The 23,139-nt window shown below is 39.0% G+C and overlaps 2 protein-coding genes across 3 annotated transcripts; both read right to left on the reverse strand.

Annotated features, from left to right (window-relative positions):
* Nucleotides 1–9,356: 9,356 nt before the first annotated feature.
* LOC131469230 (chemokine-like protein TAFA-2) lies at nt 9,357–16,247 on the reverse strand. Its single transcript, XM_058644187.1, has 5 exons — nt 16,052–16,247; nt 15,100–15,219; nt 13,101–13,256; nt 12,765–12,889; nt 9,357–10,789 (listed from the first exon to the last, which is right to left on the reverse strand). Exons 1-5 carry the CDS (start codon nt 16,077–16,079, stop codon nt 10,778–10,780), a joined length of 441 nt encoding a protein of 146 aa, XP_058500170.1. The 5' UTR covers nt 16,080–16,247; the 3' UTR covers nt 9,357–10,777.
* Nucleotides 16,248–17,218: 971 nt separating this feature from the next.
* On the reverse strand, nt 17,219–22,778 carry LOC131469229 (NEDD8-activating enzyme E1 catalytic subunit-like). Of its 2 annotated transcripts, none has more exons than XM_058644185.1 (18): nt 22,659–22,778; nt 22,518–22,556; nt 21,701–21,824; nt 21,509–21,589; nt 21,330–21,412; nt 20,666–20,746; nt 20,507–20,550; nt 20,355–20,419; nt 20,112–20,267; nt 19,203–19,305; nt 19,008–19,118; nt 18,804–18,857; nt 18,371–18,407; nt 18,204–18,285; nt 18,014–18,114; nt 17,869–17,932; nt 17,722–17,776; nt 17,219–17,625 (listed from the first exon to the last, which is right to left on the reverse strand). In XM_058644185.1, the coding sequence occupies exons 1-18, from the start codon at nt 22,676–22,678 to the stop codon at nt 17,537–17,539; spliced, it is 1,389 nt and encodes a 462-aa protein (XP_058500168.1). In that variant the 5' UTR covers nt 22,679–22,778; the 3' UTR covers nt 17,219–17,536. The 2 variants fall into 2 exon arrangements, with proteins under 2 accessions (XP_058500168.1, XP_058500169.1); XM_058644186.1 differs by having other exon boundaries at nt 22,494–22,556; nt 22,659–22,678.
* Nucleotides 22,779–23,139: the final 361 nt, after the last annotated feature.

Raw genomic sequence — 23,139 nt, forward strand, 5'->3', positions numbered from 1 at the left:
CAGTCTGTTTTTATTGTTCTGGAACTCTTTTCCAGATGGCAGAGGTTTGGACAAAGTGTCCAGGGGTAAGTGCTGTAAACAGAAAAACTGGCAATGAAGAGAAGTTAACAAAATCTCCCTTTAAGGCTCAATAATTAACATGTCTACCCACAAAAACTGAGATATATAAAGAAAAAAGTTGTTGTCTTTTTTGTCAAAAGACAAACTCAAGCTAAAATAATCCAAGGGTTTAATTGAAAAACAGAAATCCCCCTAATAAAAACATGACAGGAAGTGAACTGAAAAACAGGAAACAGGTGTAACTGATACGACACCAGGTGACACTGGGAAGTGACAGAAAAACAGAAGAAAAAAATGCATTAAATGCAAGACAAAAACAAAACTAGAATCCAAAACAGGGATAATGAAAGTCCAAAACAACAAAAACTAAAGGCCAAATAAATCAAAGCACTAGAATGAAATCAAGGGTCGCGGTCCAGAGTTGTGACACAGGCTTGTCCATACTTTATGTGGATTTTGTGTCTGCAGAGAGTCACATATACACACTCAGCTCACACCCATGGTTCCATTCATCAGTGTCAGTGTGAAGAATCACACACACACACGCACACACACCTACCTGATCCCACATCCCATTCCAATAGCTTCTCCTACAGTCCTTCGGGATCAATAAAGTATCTATCTATCTACATTTGGGCTGCAGGTTGACATCTGCATACAGAGGAATAAAACACAGAAGGTCAAGCTGTGTTTTAAGTATTTTTGGGATAGAGTACTCATATCATCGTAGACGTGTGGATGACAACATTCTTACATCATACAGTCCACAGCAGCACCTCGGCAAACTGTCAACAAATGAACACATCTACAAACAGTGTGCTCTTTTTCAACTTAAGATGAGATTCCCCTCCACTCCCCTTCTCCATGACATTCTAACACGTTTGTAGAGTCAGCTTCCTCTTTAAAATGTGAAATGCACGCCTACATAAAGCAAGGTCCTTGCTTACAGTACATCCATCCGACTTCTACCACTTTATCCTCCACATGAGGGTCGCGGAGGGTGCTGTGCCAATCTCAGCTGACATAGGGTGATAGGCGGGGTACATACATTTTAAATTGTAACCTCTAACACCTAGGCCTCAGAATGTCCTCCTTATTTTATCGACAAAAGTGCCAGAAAAGTGATTTTTTTAACATTTTTCCAGAATAACTTTGAATATCTGGCAATTATTTACAATTTACTGCATATTAAAATAGTATATTAACACTGTTTATATATATGTATGTATATATATATAGTATACATATGTAGAATTTTGTACTGACTAAACTGCCCTTCGTACATTCTGTATTCTATGCCAACCATGTTCCGCAGCGTCACATATAACATCAAAAGTATAAAGCTCAACACTCGAGTTAACTGTTGCTTCCTCTACACACACACATCACCTGAGATCAATTTTACACACAGATGAATGGAACCAGAACTCACTCCTGTATTTACAACACTTTGATGCAGTATAGCAGCAGGTGTCTGCTCCTCAGAATCTATTCCAGGAAGAACCCTGGTTGACTGCTGCTGATGCTGCTGCTGCTGCTGCTGCTGAGTGTGGCTTCATCCATCTTCTGGAAAAATGGGCATTTTTTTTTTCCTCTGCGTCTTCAACCTGTTTCATTTTTCTCCCACTGGTTACTTAAATTCATTCATATATAGCACATTATTTGTTTAGGCTTATTTAACATACAAAAAGTAAAAAAAAAAATATATATATATATATATCTTTTAAAAATGTAACTTCCTGTAAATATTGTCAGCTACCTGCCAACCTTATCACAGTTTTGAACAAAAATATATTCCATTTTAATAACCATTTGCATATTTTAGTGCATAAGACGACATTTCCTTGCTATAATTTGAGCCACGGAATGTGAGAAATTTAAGATTTGCGGAATCCTATTGTGTCAGAAATGCACATAAGCTCCCAAACATAGAAGCCTGATGATGCATAGATTAAACAGGTGAAGATATTTGTTATCACACTGACTGACATGGATGCTGAAGGTTGACCACGTTCATGTGACAGATTAGCCGCCATTGTAGCTGACAGTGAAATTTAGATGAGATATAGTCTGATAAACATGAACGTTTTCCTATCATTTACCACACAAAAGGATGCTTTGTGCAAACTGCAGGGAATAATGCAAAAAGTGATGGGTTTTTTTTTTAGTTTTTTAGTTTTAAAAAAAAAAAAACATTATCCAGAAGGATGTTTGTATATTCAAAGACATCATAAATGTTATAAATACACAGTGCAGGCTGCTGCAGTCACCGATGCTGTTTGTAGAAATACTGAGAGATATTTATGGGGTTAAGACAAATATCATTAAAGGACCCACTGCTGCATTACAAGAAGAGAAAAACAGCAATCTGACCTTCCCTGAAGCTTGTTTTTATTACTGTGTGTGCAAAATTTAGACCTAGTTTTTTTACGAAGACAGTCGAAAAGTGGCTTAGGATTGAAATTGTACATGTTCGGCTTGTTTGCATGGCAACTAACGTCAACGTAGAATTAAGACCTTTACAAAGGCTTTTATTGAGAAGGATGATTCTACCCACATGTGGATTATACGGAATGAACGCAGACGCTGAAAGTGTCCATCACCCACTAAACTGAAATGACAACATTTAACTGAAGCGCCAGTGAGTGCAGTACATGGAAAACACTGCTCAGGTCTTGGTTTGCTTCAGGTAACCACAATTTGAAGAGCCTAACATGTTTTCCTGTCCAACATGGGATTGCTAAATGAGCATAATGTGTGCAGGATGGAGGCAAGCAGCATCCCATTCTCTGTGAGTCTTTGGAGTGGATCTGTGGGCTGCTGCTGCTGCCGCTGTAGGCTCTGATGTCTCACATCAAGCAGCAGAACAGCAAGAAATAAATCACAATTGATGGTGATGTGGCCTGACTTCTTTTTTTATGACGCACCAGGGACGTCCTGGGAATTGAGGCTCCTGTGGGTTTGTTTCTGAAGACACATTTCATTCAAAACTCCACAGACAGTCCAGTCATGCTCCAAGTCTCTGCACTTTGGAGGATGGTGATCTGTTTCCATGAATATTAAGGTGCAACACTGAAGCAAGATGATGTGATGATAAGCAGTAAAGTGTGAAATGACTTCTCTCAAAAGATAAGCCCCACACAACGAGAATTATCTGCTCGGGAGAAGATCATGCTCGAGATGCCTTTTTTATTAGTTATTTTATGACGGCGTACCTGTTGAGAATGCATTAAGGACGTGTGTTTGTGGGACCCTGTCAGGCAAGCTCACTCACAGAGAACTCAAAACAGTTAACAAGCTAAGAGTTTATATGTGGCATCGAGCAATCGGCAACATTTATGAGTCTAATCACATCCCGCAACTGAGAACTGTCTCCACTGCCCCTGCAGGATTCTAGGATTTCAAAGTCAAGGTGGACCAAACTGGATTCTAATTAAAGGTGACATCAGGTGCCTCATGCTCCTTTCTCCCCCCCCATCCCCAGGCTTTCATCTAAATGATTCATGCAGAGAACACCGAGCCTTTTATGCCATTCGGTCCTCACAAAGGAATAACATCTTCATCACACAAAGCAAACACGGACAGATTTACAGCGACACCGGCAGTGTCTATCACGCCGGCTAATATCAAATTATGTCAGACTGATGCTGAGGCACTCGGATGATGTTCCGTGTTTCTTGTCGGGATGTTTCCACACATTCACGCTGGCAAAGTGTGAGCGAGAGAAAAAAAATTCAATCAGCGGGCTAAAAATGGTTTTCTAATTAAATCGCACTGCATCCCAGAGACAAAGTACAACAAACTGTTTTGTTTCCAGGTGTGCTAATTTGAATGGGGTGCGACCTGCCGTGAACCTGATGTGAACCTGGCGTGATTGTTTGGAAATGAATGTGACAAGTGTGTGTGTGTGTGTGTGTGTCGGCCAGCCATATGTTGTGGGCTGGAAACACTGGCATTATGGAGGAGGAGGAGGAGGAGGAGGAGGAGGCTTAATAATTCCTCAAAAGTGGGGATACTTGAATTTTTTTCCCTCATGTAAGAAGGAAGAGGATTTATCTGTATGTGAGGTGTGAAAGCCTTTCTTGAATTAAAGATGAGCTCACCCTGTCTTTTGTAAAGCGGTTGTGAACAGCACTACACATTGTCCACAGAAAAGTACAGGTGTGCAAAAGGAAAGTATAATAATTCAGCTTTGTGGAAAAGCTGAATTGATTCGCTCTGACATGGGAATGTTTTCAGGATGAATAAGAGGTGTGATGTGCTCTCACTGCTTGCTTACAACAAATGATAGATTAAAACCTATTTCTAAAAATGTTGGAGATTTGGGTTATTGTTAAATCTGATGAATGTTGTTTTGGCTCTATAAGTCCAAATCCTCATAACATGTTTTTTTCTGGTACTGGTGGGAAATTCTGCAAATGTATCATGTCAACCAGACATTTTTCTAATTTTATTTTTTAGATCTGAGCGGGTAGAACATTTGATCACTTTAGAATTTACAAAATGCTACTGAATTTTGAAGGTTATGTTGCAAAAGAAGAGACAGATGGGAACGTTGATGAAAAGAAAGCTGTAATGAAACCTTCATTTATCCTAACAGTGATCTGTGTTTCTATATTTAAGTGTTTATTGATGTACGATTTATTTAATTTTATTACATTTGCTACCAGTTGGTGTCATTAAGTTGCCTCTGTGATGTACTAGTCTGATTTAGAGATGTCTGTGTTTCATTGTTGTGTTTGGTAATAAAAAAAATAATAATAATTTTCCTCTGAAAAATCTGGATATTAACTCTAATCTTCACTGCTAACAACAACTTGAGAGGCTTTCTGGTTTCAGCTTTTAAAATACTCTTCAGAAGTGGACTGAAATGTCTTCTGATGGCGACGCCCACATGAGTAAGATGCTTGTCCTTTTTTAGATGGAGTATCATTGTGTTTATCACCAAGACACTGTCTGTGTAGGAGTCTTATCTGTTTCTTTGTTTGACATAATGTGACCATCATCTGTTGAGGCAAAGCATGTGAAAGGAGCAGCGGCCGCTCGTGTCCAATCCATCGCCCTGTCCTGTGTTGTGTCTTGCTGAAGGTTATTTTCTTCCTCGCCACTCTGGCCCAAGCCTAACACTTGAAATTAATGACGTCTGACAGTAAATTACAATTACCCGTGCACGACGCTTTAAAAATAGTTTGGGAAATTAGGCCGTCTTAATCTGAAGGCTGAACACATGAAGGTTTATCCGGCGCTCAGCGGGGGTTAGGGAAACTAACTTCAGAAGTGTGTGTCATTTAAGAATGTTGTAGTTACACTTTTGTTCTTGTTTGTCTCCAAAATATTGGAAACACTGTGAAAAGAGGGCTCTTAACTCACCTACTCAAAAGGAAAAGTTCAACATTTTGGGAATAACACTTTTGAAGATCAATAACACTTTGATGCAGCATATTCACTTCAGTGTGTTGCTGCTGATTCATCAGACAGACGGCGCAAACAAAAAATAAACCTCCAATATGTAACTCATCAGCATGTTTTCCCTTAAAAAAGTGTTTCATGAAAGTTTTGTGTCCAGCACTGTTGCCTCACAGCATGGAGATCGTCGGGTTGAATCCCGGTTAACTGTGGGTATGAACGTGAGAGTTGATGGTTGTTTGTTTCTGTATGTTTGCCCTGCGATGGAGTAGTGACCTGTCCAGAGTGTACCCCGCCTTGTGTACCAGGTCAGCTGGGATTGGCTCCACCCCCTCTGGACAATCAGTGCATGTTAACAGTCCGATTTTAGTCGGACTAAGACAATAATTCGGTTTTCTTAATGTCATGTAAACAAGTTAGTCAGACTGAAATCAAGCTAGTCTTAGTCGGACTAACATACCTGGATAATACGATTCATAGTCCGATTACTCCTGCACGTATCCACTTGATCAGTCTGGAGACTGGTGTTCTGCACATGCACCAAAATCTCCTCCCTGGTCTTTGACCCGGAAGTAGAAGGAGACAAAGTATAGATTGCACGGCGGCGGTGTATTTTCGGACAACGCAGCGACCACAAGAGCCATGCTCCATCTAATTTGTATCACGATTAACATGTACAGCTGGTACGAAACATACAGAACCACAACACGATCCATCTCGCTGTTCACTGTTCACGTACACGGCCAATAAATTGGTTTTTCGAGGACAGTCTTAGTCGGACTGAGGCCTTGGCTCGATTAAACTGTGCATGTAAACGTACGGAATTAATCAATTATTGTTCTCAACCCCCCCAAAAAATCTCATCAACAGTTGCTGTCCCTTTGTCTTAAACACATGAAGCAAACATAGATCACTTTTTGGCGTAAAATACGCAATCATCATGTTAAAACTGATTACATAGTATAGTAGTAATAGAAAAACCATCCATGTTCGTATTGATTCCCTATAAGCATGGCTTTCATTATGTTATTATCTTTGCCGCTGGGATGTTGGCTCTCATGGGAAAATGACACGTTGATTTACAGCACAGAGGAACCGCATTGTTCCGTATACAAAACAATGCAGAGAATAGCTTTCACCCATGTTTTTCCAACAACACCAGCTCTGAGTATCTGTGTCCTCACACATACAGTATATATAGACTGTTTCTAAGTGCATAGATATTAACAATGTAATTCTCTATTCCCTAACTGAGTGTATAACACTTCATGACTGTAACACAGTAACACTGTAACACAGGAAGACAATCAAATACATCACATACAGCTGAGCATTAATATTGTCTAATTAATGTCCATTAAAGTGTAATTGTTCAACTCTGTTTTAATTAAGCAAAATGGAATCTCTGTTCCACATCGCATGTGAGGCGTAACTACAAAGGAGATGGATGAAACCTTCAGGCTATGACGGAACTACACTCACTCTATTGCTCTTGGTCGCCTATATGCTCTATAGTTGCCTGCAGTAAAAAAAAAAGAAGAAAAAAAAAAAGGAGCAGACCTGTGTTTACATTTTTTATTACACGTGTCAAGTCTAGATGAGGGAAAAGTTGTTAAAGGGGAATGGAACAGTGTTTCCATTATGTTTTTCATGTGCCCCAAGACACTTTATTTTCTATTAGTGAACATGAACTACTGTTACCAGTGGAGAGACTCAGGAAGGCACAGGTTCCCTGACACATTCCAACTGGAAATTGAATCAAATAAGCTGCCAGGAACCGTGTTATTTGTGAGTCTGGGTTTGAATTTTGTGAACCATGGGTCCCACTCTTCAATTCTTCACTAATATCTTCATACTGGGGTTATTTGTATAAGTTTGCCTCAGTTGAATCCTGTAACTCCTACTTTAATGACCTCCTCTTGGATGCTTCCATTTTCAATTTGGTATGTGTTTTTGATTTTTTTTCATTCCTTTTACAGTCACGTATTTGACAAATGCTCAGCGGGGTTCCTGCTAACTCAAGCTCTTTGGAGTGGCTTTAAGGTTATTTTACAGATAAAGAGGTAATCAAGCAGCTCTCCACAGGTTTCTCAAACTTTTATTAGAACCTGCATGAGTGCACATACTGGAGTTTATGTAAGACTCATCTGAAAGTCACATAATGACTCCCTTGAAGAAAAAAAGAGAAAAAAGACAGCTGTGAGTTCTGGTGATGTTTGGGGATTTAGGCACAAATCCCAGGATGCATGCTGTCGCCGCCGATGCAAACCACTGAGGTGTATAAGAGTTCACTCTAACTCTAATCTTATATTCAAAAACTTAGTTTTACAACGTAAGAGGGGAAACTACCACTGTATAAAAAGGGAAGCTGCAAATCAAGCTATAGAAGTTGGGAAAACTGGGATGGATGACATGACTTTAACAAACCGTTTGTTAAAGTTTCTGTAGCATTACTTTGAAAATGTGTATCTGTGTATATGTATGTATATTTCCCAAATCTTTGGCCAGGTCTTCTAATGTTGTAGGAATAATCAGGAAATCGTTGCACCTTTATGTGTAAAGATATGTCATTTTGATAAGGAATAATGGTATAATAATTGTTGTGTTAAGTGTTGGGTTATAACCACCGCCCAAGTTTAACTTCCAGTGGTATGAAAAGCAAAAGTCCTCTGTGTAAATCTTCAAGTTACCTTAACCAGCGAAAAGCATCTTCACCAATCACTATCCATTTGCTTGAAGAGGTCAAGCGTGTGTTACTTTGTTCTCAGAATTATTGTCCGTCATAAACTCAATTTTCCCCTGCACTCAAGAAAAGGCTCAGCTGCCAAAACTCGAAATCAAAATCAAACGTGACAAACGATTAAAAACGTGGGCGACTGCAACTGCAGTCGTTAATTTCACTATGGATTTGTCTGCCCATCATTTTCCTGATTAATCTTTTGGAGTAACGGTTGCCAGAAAATCGAGATACATTTCATTCCTAATACCCAAGGTGAAAATATACTTCAGGGTGACAAAAGACTGAGACCTGGAGATGCTGGAGGTTTAGTTTATACTTGTGTTAGGAGGACACATGTGCAGGCTCGCCCTCCGACTGTCAGCCTACTTTATTTTACGTCTGTTTCTTTTCTGATTGGACTTAGAATAAATAATTGGTCAGTCACTGCTTTTAGTTTCCTGTCGTTAAAGGCTCTCTGTAATGTGGTTGTCTTTGTTGATGCGTGTGTTTGTTGTCAGGACACCCTTGGAAAACAGATTTGCAATCTCAGTGGGATTATCCTGGTAAAATAAAGGTTGATAATGATAAAATAAAAATATTTCTCGCTATGGGCAGAGCCAAATCCAGTAGCGCTCAATATTGGAGATTGTTCCTATTTTTTATTTTTTTTTCCTAGCGACTGCTAACCTGTTTGTTGAATATTGTAAAGAGTTATTTTAAAGGCAGAGCCAGGTGAATATGTACGAAATGGCATCTTATCTACCGCTCCATCTGGTCACATTTGAAAACAGTTTGAGCATCTTCATTTTTGAGTTAATTCATCTTGTTCTTGAATAAATGTTGTACAAAGGTTTAAGAAGCAGCTCATCGAAGATCTTGATATCACTTTTGTACAAAGTGCACACAATCACACCCTCCATGTATTAAACATGTCTTCAGTCAAAGTGGTATCAGAAATCCAAGGTTATTTCAAACGCTAATTGCTGCGTGGTATGCACTTTATTGTCAGGGGTGTTTATTATTGCCTCTGCCTTTTACATGAATGTATTGTACTTCGCTATAAGCCCTGGAGGTTTTTTGTTAACATTAATATTAATCAAGGAAATCTTTGTGAGTGACATTAGCAGACAGGGTGTTTACTAAAAAAAACAGCTTCACTATTCGTTACACGGGTATAAACGCTGTTGATGACGCTCCCGAACAGTATTTACAAGAACAACAGTCATGTCGGTGAATCAACATTGATTTTAAGTCAGTCAAGTCTTCAAATTCTAACATCACTCACAACCCCCCTGACATTAAATAACAATTATGACCGCAATGATTACAAAAGCAAACCCATGCATAAATTGCCTCGCACTGCGTGACAGCTCAGAGAGGAATCCTGTCGCCACTAAAACAGACGTAATGCATAATTATGCCAAGCAAACTGTTTAGTTTTACTTTTCAAACCCACTGCCTCTGATGGGATGATTTGCAGTTTGCTGTATTTGTCTTATTAAAAAAATAAAAAAAATAAATGTTGGTAAAATAAATGTGTGAATAAATGAAAAACACAGAAAAATGTCTGGCTGGATTTGCCTGAAGTGCCAAAAAAGAGACCAGTGATGATGTGGTAATAACAACAATATAAATGTATATTATAAATATATAATATTATGAATAACATTCCAATCCCCTCTTGAAGCTGCAGCACTTGCTTCCAGGCAGAAAGCCCCCAATGTTTCCTTCATTATACCATAAGAGAAGTCCTCGCCACAGGAGCACTCAGTTTAGCGAGACAAACAAAAAGCATGATGTAAATACTCTCAGCAGTGAAGGCGCTCCTCGTCTCCCCTCTCTCCCCCTTCTCTCCACAGCATTAGCATTTCAAACAGTCCTTGTTTTGCATCAGGGCTTCATGCTTGTGTGCATGCCATCGCCGCGTTGCAGGTGGTGGCCTGTCCAACCAGTGGAGTCGGCAGAAACAAAAAAGCAGCGCATGTGTTTGTGAGAAATGCCGATTTGTGGTAAGAACTAGTCCGAAGGGATGTGACCTCTTTATAAAGCTCAGAGTAAGTATGCGGGACAGCATTGTCTACAAATGCTCCCATCATGAATTTCTCAGTATTTGTGGTCCTCTGCTTTGATCGGCGGAGGGAGTCACAAGCCCCTGACTGGATTCACATTCTGCCTCATGAAAATCCACAAAATCTCTTTTTAAGTGTCTGCCAGCAGGCCCATCCAAACTTCGATTGAGTGAATCAAAATGTGCCCTGCATATCAAGCACTGGTACAATGATACAGACTTCAGTGTGTATATATGATGTTTGAACTGGAACAACGTATACAGTACTGCACCATTTTTTTTTATCTTGAGTTAATTGCTAATAGCTTGCCCACTCCATTGGATTAACCTCAACGGAAAGTGTGTTCAAGTCAAATGGAATGAACATAACGAGTTACAGCAGAGTGAAACGTAGTCAGCAGATAATTAAATCTATATTGTTCTTTACTCTATCTGATGGTGCATTCACTGCCGTCAGAGTCCGCTGGTAAAGCGACTGCTGCAGGCCATGGTGGGCTTCGGTTAATGGTGGAGTTTCAGTCTTGCTACCGCGCCACCTATAAGACAACAACATATACGGCATTTAATAATTCAGTTTGACACATTCAAAAACATTATCTGGTTTAATTTTAGTCCATCATTTAACCTAGCCCTCTAACATTTATCACAAGTGTTTTCTTCAAATCATATCTCCGATATAATGGAACATGGACAAAATATTGTTGGCACTGTGGAAGATAAATGCAATTCCCATGAGCAGTAGTGAAATAAAAAACTGCTGTAGTTCCAAGCAGAAACACCACAGCGCCGCCATATCTGATTCATCACATCAACTGTGAATTGAAAATGTTACTGCAAATAAACACCAGCATTTCATGTGACAGCATTTAAAGCCACAGTGATTGCTCTTTCTTGTCAAAATGCACTCTGAGAACCCCCTACACATTGCATGCACATTAAAATGAACCTGTTTATCAGCAGATACTTTAAAATAAACTGAGTCACTTTGTAAAGAAAACAAGGGACGCCTGAAGAAGCTGGATTTTTTTCCATTTCAAAATAGTGTGCAGGCACTTCAACTTCAGCTGAATATTATTCATATTTATTTATATATTATTTTAGTTTTACCAAGACTGAAAAGACCCAAGTGAAAGTACATGGAATAAACTCCTTAAATGTAGATTAGCTTTTAAACATACAATGGTAATACAAATATATGTAGTCTGTTGGAGCTTTTTATTAGTTTTGGTTCTTAGTGGTAATTTCGGGGGTTAATAGAATGGTTTTTATTTAGTTTACATTATAGTCATGTTTTTGATCATATTGCTTGGCTGAAAACATTCAGTTTGTGTTTAATGTTATGTTTCGGGTCTGATACATTAATAAAACCGTAATAACCCAGCATGGAGTTCACCACCTTTCTGTTGACAAACAGCCACTATATAGTCAAGCATTCAACATTGATTTTGATCCAGTTTATCCAAAGTTATCTCGTATTTATAACAATGCAACTTGATTTCTACATATGTTGGTGCACATGTAACGCTGTTTTTTTTTTTTTTTTGTAGCATTATGACAAAAATTAATTGTATTTATGTTTATTTCGGTCATGACATTTAGATCACTCATCACAGAGTCCAACCTAAGCTAAATGAAGTGAAGATTTACCATCATTATCATTAGCTTACAGTACCCAGTTTCATCTGCTATGTGCTCGCACTTGCATCATTTCAGTGGAAAAACTCACAAAGGCTTTTATATCAGGGTGAACTGAAGAGACAGCTGGTTTAAAATGACTAAGAATTTTCATGTGGAATCGCTGCTTGTGTTATCATGAACTGTTTTGGTTCAAGAACAGACAGCTTGACAGGCATAGCAGCAGTGAAAAATAATCAAAAAAGAAGGCTCAAATGTATTCTCTCCTAGTTTATGCTTCTCTTCAATCGTATAATCTGATCGGCCACATGACTTCTGGGTAACCAGTGATCACTGGCTACACACAGTGTGTTTCACTCAGACAATCATACATAAAACAGTTCAAAGGGAGAAAAAGCAACTTTTAAGAAAGTGCATGTGGTGTTTCCTTTGGTCGTCAGATTTAATTACATGGGTTTTAGTTTTCAGCATTGGTTCCTACAGCTTATTTCATGTTTGTCCTCTTGGCCCCGTCATTCCCCAGATTACAGAATTAGGGTTTCTGAGCCCACTCTTTCTGGTTGAGAGCAAGACGGTTGATGTGGCCAATGGGAGCAGCGATTACGGGCGATTGTGGAGCATCATAGGAAAGCTTATAGTCAAATAAAGCTTTGTGAAGAGGTTCACCACAAGACTGCATTTATCCATTCATCTTCTACTGCTTTATCCTCCACATGGGGGTCACAGGGGGGTGCTGGTACCAATCCCAGCTGATACAGGGTGAAAAACGGGGCTACTCCCATTTCTATATTTATCATGGCACTAAAGTACAGCCGTGCTGTGTTTTTTGTACAGTGCTCATGCCACTGTGACTCGGGCTAATGCAGGATTTCTCACCTTTGTGGTCTTCACTTTGTTCCCGGAGATGCATGACCAGCCAGTGAGGTCAGGGAGAACTCGACACTCCTCCCCCTCCAGACATGGCTCCATTTTACACCACCACTTTTGACGCACAATGGATGCTGCAGTAAAATACATCTCAGTTGAAGGTCACTTTTACATGAAAAGACTTCAAAATATGAATGGTTTGGGGGGGTGTGGGGGGGCATCTCAGATGAGATGTCACACTCTCTGAGCGGACTCGGGAGGAACCCGAATCTACTTGGACAAACAATATATTCATGTCATGTCAGTATGTTTTTGTTTAAGTGAGGCAGAAGAGGCTGATATTACCATCAACACAAGAGGGCAGAGCCCTTGTTGTCCCCGCCACCTGTCCTGGGAAGCAGGAGCACTTGACCGTTTGAGAGCGTTCCTCTATCTTGTTCCTATTGCAGCAACGGTGAGCGGCGACCACTTCACAAGTCCCCGTCCTCTCCTGTGATGACCCTGAGGAAGAACATGTGGAGCAAAAGGTGACAATTTTTCATGTCACTTTGGCGTGAAAGTAGAGGTGGACTGGAGGACTGCCGCCTTTAGAGATGGCAGCACTGTAGGAAAAATTGCAAATTGATTTTCTGCCACTATTCAGTGATAAAAATACACACTAATCTTTGTGTCACCCTGATGACCAAATAGGCAAAGCACTAGTCTGTGTGCTAGTCTCGCTTCCTTTGGATTCTCATGAAGCTACAGCACCACCAAGTGGATAAGAAAGGCTTAGCATTTATGTCACACATGAGACAAGCAGTATGTTCATTTATTTAGCACCTGAATGCAGGCCTGAAAGGTTAATTTATAATTACAGTGACGGTTTAAGATCAGGACACAATCAAAGCAAAAAATAATGAAATGTAATTTAAAATGAATATGTTATTTAAAAGCAGGCATCATATTGAGGTGATTTGTGCGAGGCTACTGCTGTGGAAATAGCAAAATTCTGTCACGAAGCGTCAAGTCTGTTAGTGTTTTGTTTTTTTGTTTAGGTTAAGTCACGTTAAGTTCATGTCACTTTTGGTGTGGGTTTGATTTTCACTTCCCCTTTTATTCTGGTAAATGTCATGTCTTCCTGTCGTGTAGTTTCCTCAGTTGTTTTGACACATCTCTCCTAATTCCCTCATGCACTTCACCTGGTGATCCTTTAGTAATCACTCGCACCTGCCCTTGATTCCCTCTCCCCTACATAGTGTCCCCAGTTCTCTTTAGTTCATTTGCCAGTGCGTCGTTTATGAGAACACGTCTGAGCCCAAGCCTGTTTCGCCTTTTGTAAGTGCAAGAGCCAAGTCTAGTCAAGTTTAGTTCCTCCTTATGTAAAGAAGTAATTTAAATGTTGTCAAGTATAGTCTAGTTTAGTTCCTCCTTCTGTAAAGAAGTGATTTTGTTTCCTGCCTTCTCCAGAGGAGAATAAACACTCTTGAATCATTCGTCGTGTCTCCTGTCTCGTGCATTTGGGGCAAGCAGTGTATTCACCTCTCCTAACAAATTAATTGATTCTGTTTCCATTTTGTGCTTTTATTAACGCACTATACAAGAGAAAATAAACTCAACTACATTAAGCGAGTGATAGTTGTGTGTATATACAATCAAGAGCCAAGGAATTAGGCTGTTCCAAGTTCACGGCCTATGAGCTGATTTCGTTTAAATATCTGTTTAAGGATAAACAAGCAAAAGCTTTCCAATATTTTATTTTGAAAGGTTTTGAGAAAGGTCCAAAATAATTATATCACCTCTGTGATTTATCTTGGTACTAATGGAAGAAGCTTTTACCTAAACCATCCAAAAGTAGCTAAAATGCTGCTGATGCTCTGATGGATCATGATTCACTATCTTATAATAAATTGATGCTAATTAAGATTGCACCATTACATGAGAGCATTTTGAAATAAGGTACGTTGACTTTGATGATCATTTATTGCACTTTTACTTGTAAATGGAACACAAATTTGAATTGGAAGCATTTTTCCTTGTAATTTAATATGTATTTGGTTTTGTTGTATCGGTACTTTGAGGATATTACCTCTCCCATCACTGCTGTAATCACACTAAAGTGTCATCCCTTTCTCCCACATGACACTGCAGAGATTAAATGCTCGTGCAAACTATTATGTAGGAAGAATTAACAGTTTCGAGCATCTCAGCAAACACAAGGCTTTGGTTTTCCTCCATGTCTGTAAATACATGAGTCTCGAGGTCTCGATGCTTTAACTCTGTAGCAGGCGACCATGCTGGTGACCAGGAGCCTTAATGAGTCCCTCAGGATGTGTGATTGGTCTGGTTGGGTCTGACACTGTACCTGTCTGTCCTCCGGAGCTTTGGTTGCCAGTAGACACTGGCTGGAAGCAGAGGCTTGCAATCCAGAGAAGCAGGAGACCCAAGTGTAAAGGCCGAGTCGCTTTATTCAGCGTCATCTTGCCTGAACAGAAAAAAAATATATAGTGTTATTAAGCCACTATTTCTCAATAAGACTTGCATCTTCAGATATGCGTCTGATGTCTCCTGACTCCTAGTATGTGGTTCATGGGATCACTGCATCTATTTGCTCCATTATGCTCCTCACATCCACTATAAGCTGAGCCAAATCAAATCAAAGAAATGCCAACAAAAGCTCGATCAGAGGCACATTTGGAGGCAGATGAGAGTGGGTCCTTGCACTCACTTCGCACTCATATTATCCCTGCAGCTGTAAACATCTCTCTCTCTCTGCATTCAAAACCAAACTCTCCCTGTGATACAAGTCATATTCTGCATGATTCAGAAAGCACATCTATATTAAATAAACACTGTGGGCGCTGGCGAAGGATTAAGCAACTACGTTCTGATATATATTTTTTTCATTAGCAATGAATTTGTTAAAATAATAAGAAATTAATATATATACATATAGCCTACATATAGCCTATATACATACATATATATATACTGTATATATATATATATACAGTATATACACACATATATAGGGTAATAAATTAGAAATGTTTGGATGTTTGTGATTGATTTACTTTTAGTCAGTCATAAAATAATTAATTCTTCATTATTAAATACATTATCAACATAATTTAAAAAAAAGAAAATGTGCCAAACACTGGGATTGTTCATCCTCAATGAAAGTGAGTGTGTCACATTTAATAAGAGAATAAACACAATAACATGGAAATGAAGGTTGTTGAAATTAGACTTTTCACAATAGCTGAAATAAATGTTTAAATAAATAACTACAGTGCATTGTCATATTAAATGCTTACCTTTAATGTGGTTATTATTGAGACACATGAAAAGCAGCAGCTGAAGCCTCCATCTGTGTCTCTGTTTACGTCATCCTGATCATTTCAGGAGAGGAGACAGAAAAGTTTATCCGCTGATGAGACGCACAATTTCCCCCCCAGTTTTCCGCCTCAACTTAAACACAAGCGATGGAATACATTACACATACTTCAAAAGTAAAATAATAAATAAATAAGTAAAATAAAGAAAGAAAGAATAATCGCGAAGGCGCGCGCCTCTGCTCCTCTTCCTGGAGTCTCCTCACACGCAGAGTGTTGATGGTGATGGAGGGATGCGTTCGCTGTGTGGTGGGATCACTCCGAGGAGCAAAGCTCAGTGTCAGCTTCAAAATTAAAACGTAATCAAGACAGCAACCATCTGGACTCCCGGGACAATGTGCGGCCACTTTCATTAGCGCCATAAGAAGCTTAAAGTGACGAGGAGGAGTGACATGGACAGAAAGGATCAGCTGCGTCCAGAAAAAGGCACAATGCTTTATTTATTTGTTTATTTATTATAGATTTGTTGTTTAAACGTAGCTCCACATGTGGATTGCAGAGATGTTGAAACAGGCCTGCAGCTACAGTTTACCCACAGCTGACACAGGACTGTCAAATATAAACAATGAGGATTTAAACTAAGTGTTTATTTCAATAAATAAAACACATGTGTTACTAGTCATCTAGTCAAGGAATGATATACAAATGTTTAAAGTAATTGCAATTCACACACACACACATATATATATATATACACATATGTATATATATATATATATATATATATATATATTATTGAAAATGTGAATTGAAAACAAAATAATCATAAATGATGAGCTCCTCCTTGAGGTTCATCAAAATAAATCACTGTAGGCTGGCAAGAAAAACAGCAATCTTTAAGTCATTCACATGGAATAATGCCACTTTTCCGAATTCATGATTATCCCAATCATGAGCATTTACCATGATCAACTTATTGTGAGCGCTTTTGTTCACAGTACACAATACAATCATATATCCGACCCCTTTTTTTTGTAAACCTAATGACAGACTTTCTGCTGAATGTGTTGCAGGAGTAGTTCAGTTCCTTCAGCATGAGTGAAGCTGATCAGTTGCTGCCAAGTGAAGAAAACTCAAAAAGCCTGGCCCTCAATGATGATAATAAAACTTTATTATTAGAGCATAGCGCACATTATTACTCACGCAATTGACATACAGGTAAATAGCAACAATATTAGTCAGCATGGGTCAAATACATAAAGAAGTAAACAACATAATACGAAAAAAAAACAACAAAGTTAACTGATTTCTCATTCGTACAAGAAAACAATCCTATTTGACAAGTGAGCGTGTACTCATTTACATAATCACTGCCATCAAAAATATTCTGCTGCAACACCACAATGACTGACGCGTTTTCAGATTCAGTCCATCTGATATCAGTGCTCTACGTGAGGTCACGGAGGTTCAGGCGGAGAAATTGAGTTTGAAGAGAACCGTTTGGGGCGTGGTGACGTCTGCCACAGCCAGTTCCTGTCCGTCTGACAACCCCAGCTCTGAATCGGAGGGAAAAGAAAGACCACAGTGACGGAGGAATATCTGCAGATCAAAGCTTACAGTGGACAGACTGGAGGACTTGCTTTTATTATTACCTTTTAGAGTCTTGCAGAGGTTAGGCCTGGTTCGTTCCTCGATAGATTTAACAGACTGGGAAAAAAAAATCAGCAATTGTAGCTCAATCAAACTTTTTTTAATTAAGTGACTAAATTCCATGTAACTATCAAAAATATAAACATCACCTGCAAATATAGCGTCTTATTCTTCCCTTCCAGTGTTGTAGTGATAGCGGGGGATTTCATTTGCCTGGAAAACACAAAATAAATAGTCTTTAGCTGCTTGTTATTTCTCCTGCGGCATTGAAAAACAGTTTTGCCGAACACTCACAGTGAAGCGTTCTCTGTCAGGTACTCTAAAACTTCCTGTAACTTGGCAGAAGGAGGGAACTGAAGGTCCTGAGGCACCAGGCTGCATGCTGAACAATTCTCCTGTAAATCATAAAGTACAAAAAGAAATCAATTTATTATCCACACGGAGACTAGAAGTGTTACTTTCCCCAGTTAGCGCAACAACAAACCTTTCGCTCTGCTTCAAAAGTGTAGGTGTATAGTCCGTCCACATCGTTAAAGACCATGTAATTATTTAAAGGAATATATGCGCTGAAAGACAACATCTTGGGTTAGTAACATTTTTATGGGTAAACGCGATCAACGTGTTTTGAAATGAGATGTTCCCGTGCCCAACCTTGTAGCGATTTTAAAAACTTCAGTGGCGCACGCAGCTGTGGAGAACAAAAGTAAGTCAAATTAACTGAATCATGTCATTTCTCAAGTGGCTAAATACGTCATCTGATGGACTGTGCACCATAATCAGTGTAAGAACTGAGAATGTGATCAGCATAACAATAACTACAGGTGACTTAGTCACGATTTTCCATGATAGGGATATGAAAAGAGCACAGCAAAAGAGAAAATAAATGTAATAAAGACACACTTGTGGAAGAGGTTGACTTTATTAGCTAATAACTGTTTTTCCTTAAAAAACGTGTTTATTTGTTTTTAAATTACATGTGTCTCCTCCTGACCCCCAGGGCTTTCCAAACCATCAATATGAAGTCATATAAATGTCAACATTTCAAACAGCTAATGTCTCAAAGAAAAGAAAAAGTGTTTCATACCAGCAATAACAGCATTCGTTGATGCCACAGCGGGAATGATCCTCTTCACTACACCTGTGGCAGAAGAAACAGTCACTTTTTCTTTTCTTTTTTAAAAATCACACTTGTAGATATTTGTGAACCAAGTGTGTCAATGTCACCTTTAACAATAAATAAATCACTGTACCACTGAATTAATCACTCTTTTATATTCCCCATGTTCACCTTGAGTGAGTCTGTATGTCACTCCTGTAATGTTAAACTCTGCAGCTCTTTCTTGGGCTCTTTCAAACACCCACTGTATGTGTTCTGGATTGTCTCCGTCCAAGCCGCTATCTAGAGGAGGAGCAGAGTGAGGTTGTAAGCCTGTGTTGAAATAATGTAGATAGGTATATATGAAAGAATAACATGTCAGCTTACCTCCAAATGGATTTTCTTTTGGCCACTGCAAGATTCTGGCATATTCGATGCAATGCTCTGGTAGCCTTGGCATTGACGCAATGGTGCACATGGGGAAATTAATCTGCGGGATGTAAAAAAAAAAATAAAAATAAACATTTAAGGTGATGCATAAAGGTAAAGATGTAGCACTAAACCTGTTTGAAGGAAAATGAATACATCAAAATCATGTTTTCATTTTACGTCTTTCATTTTTTTCCGTCTGTTTGGGTGAGATATTTGGTGAACTGCTGTGCCTTAACTGCACATCCTTTCCAAGAAACACATTTGGGTTCCACAGACTGTCTTTTTTTTGCCCTGTTTGTCAGTTACCCATTTCCATCAGTTTTTCTGTATTTATACTTGGGTTGGGCATGAATATTTTATAATTACAAAAAGTCAATCAGTAAATGTGACTATTTCTGAGTACATTAAAAAGTTACATTACTAAGAGATGACTAATGATTCTTCCATTTTTTTTCTCTTTAAGGCTAAGTCTGTGTTTACAGGATGTATGAAGCCATTGTAGGTTTACATTTTTATTTACTTTTAGACCTGTGATGTTGCGCTGTCAAATCAGACAACTCAAAGCAGCACTCCCAAAATAACACACATGAATGTCCCCACAACAGCAGTGATTCACAGCTCTGTTACCAGGTTGTGTTTGTGCATGTGTGCCCTCACATGGGGAGCAGATAGAGAGGAGAGAAAGGACAGAGAGAGACTGATACAAACACACACAAAAGCACTCTCAGCAGTGTTGTGTGAGAACCTGTGTGTGTGCATGTGGGTTTGGGGGTGTGGGTGACTGCAAATAATCGTCAGGGACTGTCAGTTAGCATTTTTGCAGGGCATGCCCATCCCTAATTTATACAAGTCTAAAAAACCAACCTGTGGCGGGTACAACTCCAGGGTACAGTCGATGCATGCAGTCATGCCCGGCAGAATGACACGCGCGTTTCCTTTAAAGCCCTCAGTCCCTCCATCGATGAGGGGAATGATGGAGCTGGGATCCGGGACTCCGTCTTCATAACTCAGTAGGGATATCTTCGAAAATGCAGCATAACTCAATCAGATTATGCTCACACACTTGTAAATGTATAAAAGATAATTAATCTGTTTTCTCATCCCTACCAGCATCCCGTTCATCCAGCGTCTGGCAATAATGGAGTCCAGTCCGCAGACGATGATGTGGAACTCTGCAAAGACAAGATGAGTGTTTCAAATATCTGATATTGAACTCTACTAATGCATGGATCTTATAATAAAAAAAACAACAGACTTACGCCTGTAGAAGGACTCATCAAAGTCTTGGATCTTTTTAAAGTGACTGCATGTTATTATTAAGGAATTAAAATGATGATCAAGCTGTTTTATTTAACTTTCACTCAACTCAAGTATCATTGAAGTCAGCTTCAAAAAAAGACACTTGCTGCAAAGGATACGGGACGACTTCACAGCCAGGAATCCGACTGTTTACAAATTCAGCTGCCACGTCGGCCTTTGGTCGTCCAACATCTTTGGGCCTAAATCAACGTGTGAAGTATAAAGACATTGGTTTGCTCATACAGTAATGCAACAACAATTTGGAGTTTACTTTTAATAGAATAACTTCACCACAAGTTGATCACAGACACAACAGCATGGGTAGAGATGGTTACTAAATAAATTTCAGGAAATTATGCTTTTCGATGAGCATTATGGAAATGATTTAGGTTAATAGTAACATGAAGAAAATAGTTCCACTGCAAGATGAATTTGTCTTTTATTACACTACTGTGTGACGACCCCACCTTATCATTAGGAGTGCTCACTTGCTGGCCTTTTCTCTCCCTTTCAGGCTTAAGGAGGCGGGGTCATCATTAAGGTGATGAGCTACACCTACACCACTACACCACATGGTTTAAAAACCTTCTTTCCTCCATTCATCTGGTTCTCACACACCATCAGTGTGGGCCACTGCATAGCTGTCTGTTTTGGTTTTGTTTTATGTATCCATACACACATGCATACACCTACTGACACTGATGCTTATTTCCTCATTTTTGTTGCAGCCAAAAAGCCAGGCTGTAGCAATTGTGAGGAGAGGAATTGAGGCATGTAACCTACCTGAAAAGAAACTGTCTGTTGAGGTTGGACACATCAATCGTATCCATATCAACCACATGAATTAGGCGAAATCCAGACAGAGCCTAGAACACAAGGCAATGTGAGAATTTAAATAAGCCATTGTATTTTCTCAAGACAAACGTATATAATATGAAATGAAGATTAAAGCTATTTCCTACCAGATCTTTGAGGAGTTCACATCCGAGTCCTCCTGCACCAATGACCAGAATCTTACAGGTCTCCAACAAAAACTGTAAAGACTGGTATGAAAAAAGCATTGAAATGTTCAAGAACTAGTAAATAATGAACATAATCCTGGCAGGGTGAAATCAAAGCTTTAGTATTATGTTTCAATCCACTTTCAGTGTCACCTCAGTGCCTGGCTCAAAGTCAGGATGGGTAAAGGGGCCAGATCTCTCCAAAAACTTCCTCACATGATTCCACCGGCCATCCCATTCGCAACCAGTGTCCATGTGTCCACCATCTACAGCCATTCTGGACACACAATACACCAAGATACACTGAACCTGTATTATTATAATTTATGAGAAAATGTCTCAGTGTAATGGTGCAATTTATTCATTTCCAAAGTAGTAAAATACATTAATTTACATTCATTTTTAGACATAGAGGATCTAACTACAAAAGTATTTTTTTTATTGTTTTCACTTTCACTTCAGACTTGTGTTGTGTTGCAATGTACTGACAGATGTAACTAAATGCTGTTCGTTAGGCTGTTCTTGTCAAGAAGAGGACTGATTACATCCAATTCAAAACATTCATACTCATGGCTTATACACTTCAAATTAGTGGTATATGGTTTAGCATTTCAAATGTGCTATTCCACTGATAATTTAGCTGTCTCACCACTACTTTTTAAACACATTATAAAATAATGTGACTGATTGTGATGTTTTTTTATCAGTTTAAACACGGATTAACACCCTGCACTGGTTTAATCTGTGTTAATAATTTGGTACACATCTATATTGTGCTGCTAATGACTGGTGCAGTGCAGGATATGTGTATGTTTGACACTGTTACTTGATTAGTTGTGTTTATTACTGAACAAAACAAAGAGCTAAATGGTTTATTTCAGGTTATCCTCGACTCTCCTGGCCCAGCAGTCGCTGTCCACTGTGCAACCTGCTACCAGTCAGACACCTTTATTTAGCATTCGTCACTAACTTCTCGGTCAGGTCCTCTATTCGCCTTCTTTTCTTCTCCCTGGAAGAATAAAGGAAAGCTGTGTTCATACACGGCGTGTTGAGGATACACTACGAAGATTTCGGTGTAGTAAAATTATATTTTTTGTCCATTGAGACTTACGGCTCCTCGGCATCCGCCATACTTTCACGGTCCCATGTCCTCGATTCTGACTGCTGTGTTCGCGAGAGTCAGGGCTGCGCACGGCGCTACAGCCAGACGCACTACTTCCGCTGTAGGAAACACATTTTGTTGTTTCACATAATCATATGAAGATGTTTTGTAGTTTAGTTTATTGATTTTGTTTTATTTTTTTGATTGTACCTATACGGATAAATAACTATAATATTATATCATTAAAATAATACGGTACGGAAGAGGATTAGGGACACATGAATGGCAAAAACATTTTTTTTAATAAACAACAGCCTGACTTCGAGATTAAAGTCAGAATTTTGAGATTAAAGTCAGAATCCTGCTTTTTTTCCCCCTCGTTATTGTTTCTTAAAAAAGAAAAAAACTAAAATGATTATTATTCTATTCCGATTTTTGCATTTTTCAGTTTCTTAAATTTGAATATGTTCCATGGGTACCCCTTGCTCTA

This window comes from Solea solea, chromosome 11 (assembly GCF_958295425.1).
Source record: "Solea solea chromosome 11, fSolSol10.1, whole genome shotgun sequence".
Taxonomy (NCBI): Eukaryota; Metazoa; Chordata; class Actinopteri; order Pleuronectiformes; family Soleidae; genus Solea; species Solea solea.

Excerpts from the sequence above, each read along its gene's own strand:
- LOC131469230 (XM_058644187.1), bottom strand. The coding sequence starts at position 16,079 with ATGTGTCTCAATAATAACCACATTAAAG. Across the intron at positions 13,257-15,099 it reads AAGCTCCGGAGGACAGACAG|GGTCATCACAGGAGAGGACG; the intron begins GTACAGTGTCAG and ends GTTCTTCCTCAG. Across the intron at positions 12,890-13,100 it reads TCTGCCCTCTTGTGTTGATG|CATCCATTGTGCGTCAAAAG; the intron begins GTAATATCAGCC and ends ATTTTACTGCAG.
- LOC131469229 (XM_058644185.1), bottom strand. The coding sequence starts at position 22,678 with ATGGCGGATGCCGAGGAGCC. Across the intron at positions 20,268-20,354 it reads GCTGGATGAACGGGATGCTG|ATATCCCTACTGAGTTATGA; the intron begins GTAGGGATGAGA and ends GCATTTTCGAAG. Across the intron at positions 18,858-19,007 it reads GACATACAGACTCACTCAAG|GTGTAGTGAAGAGGATCATT; the intron begins GTGAACATGGGG and ends CTTCTGCCACAG.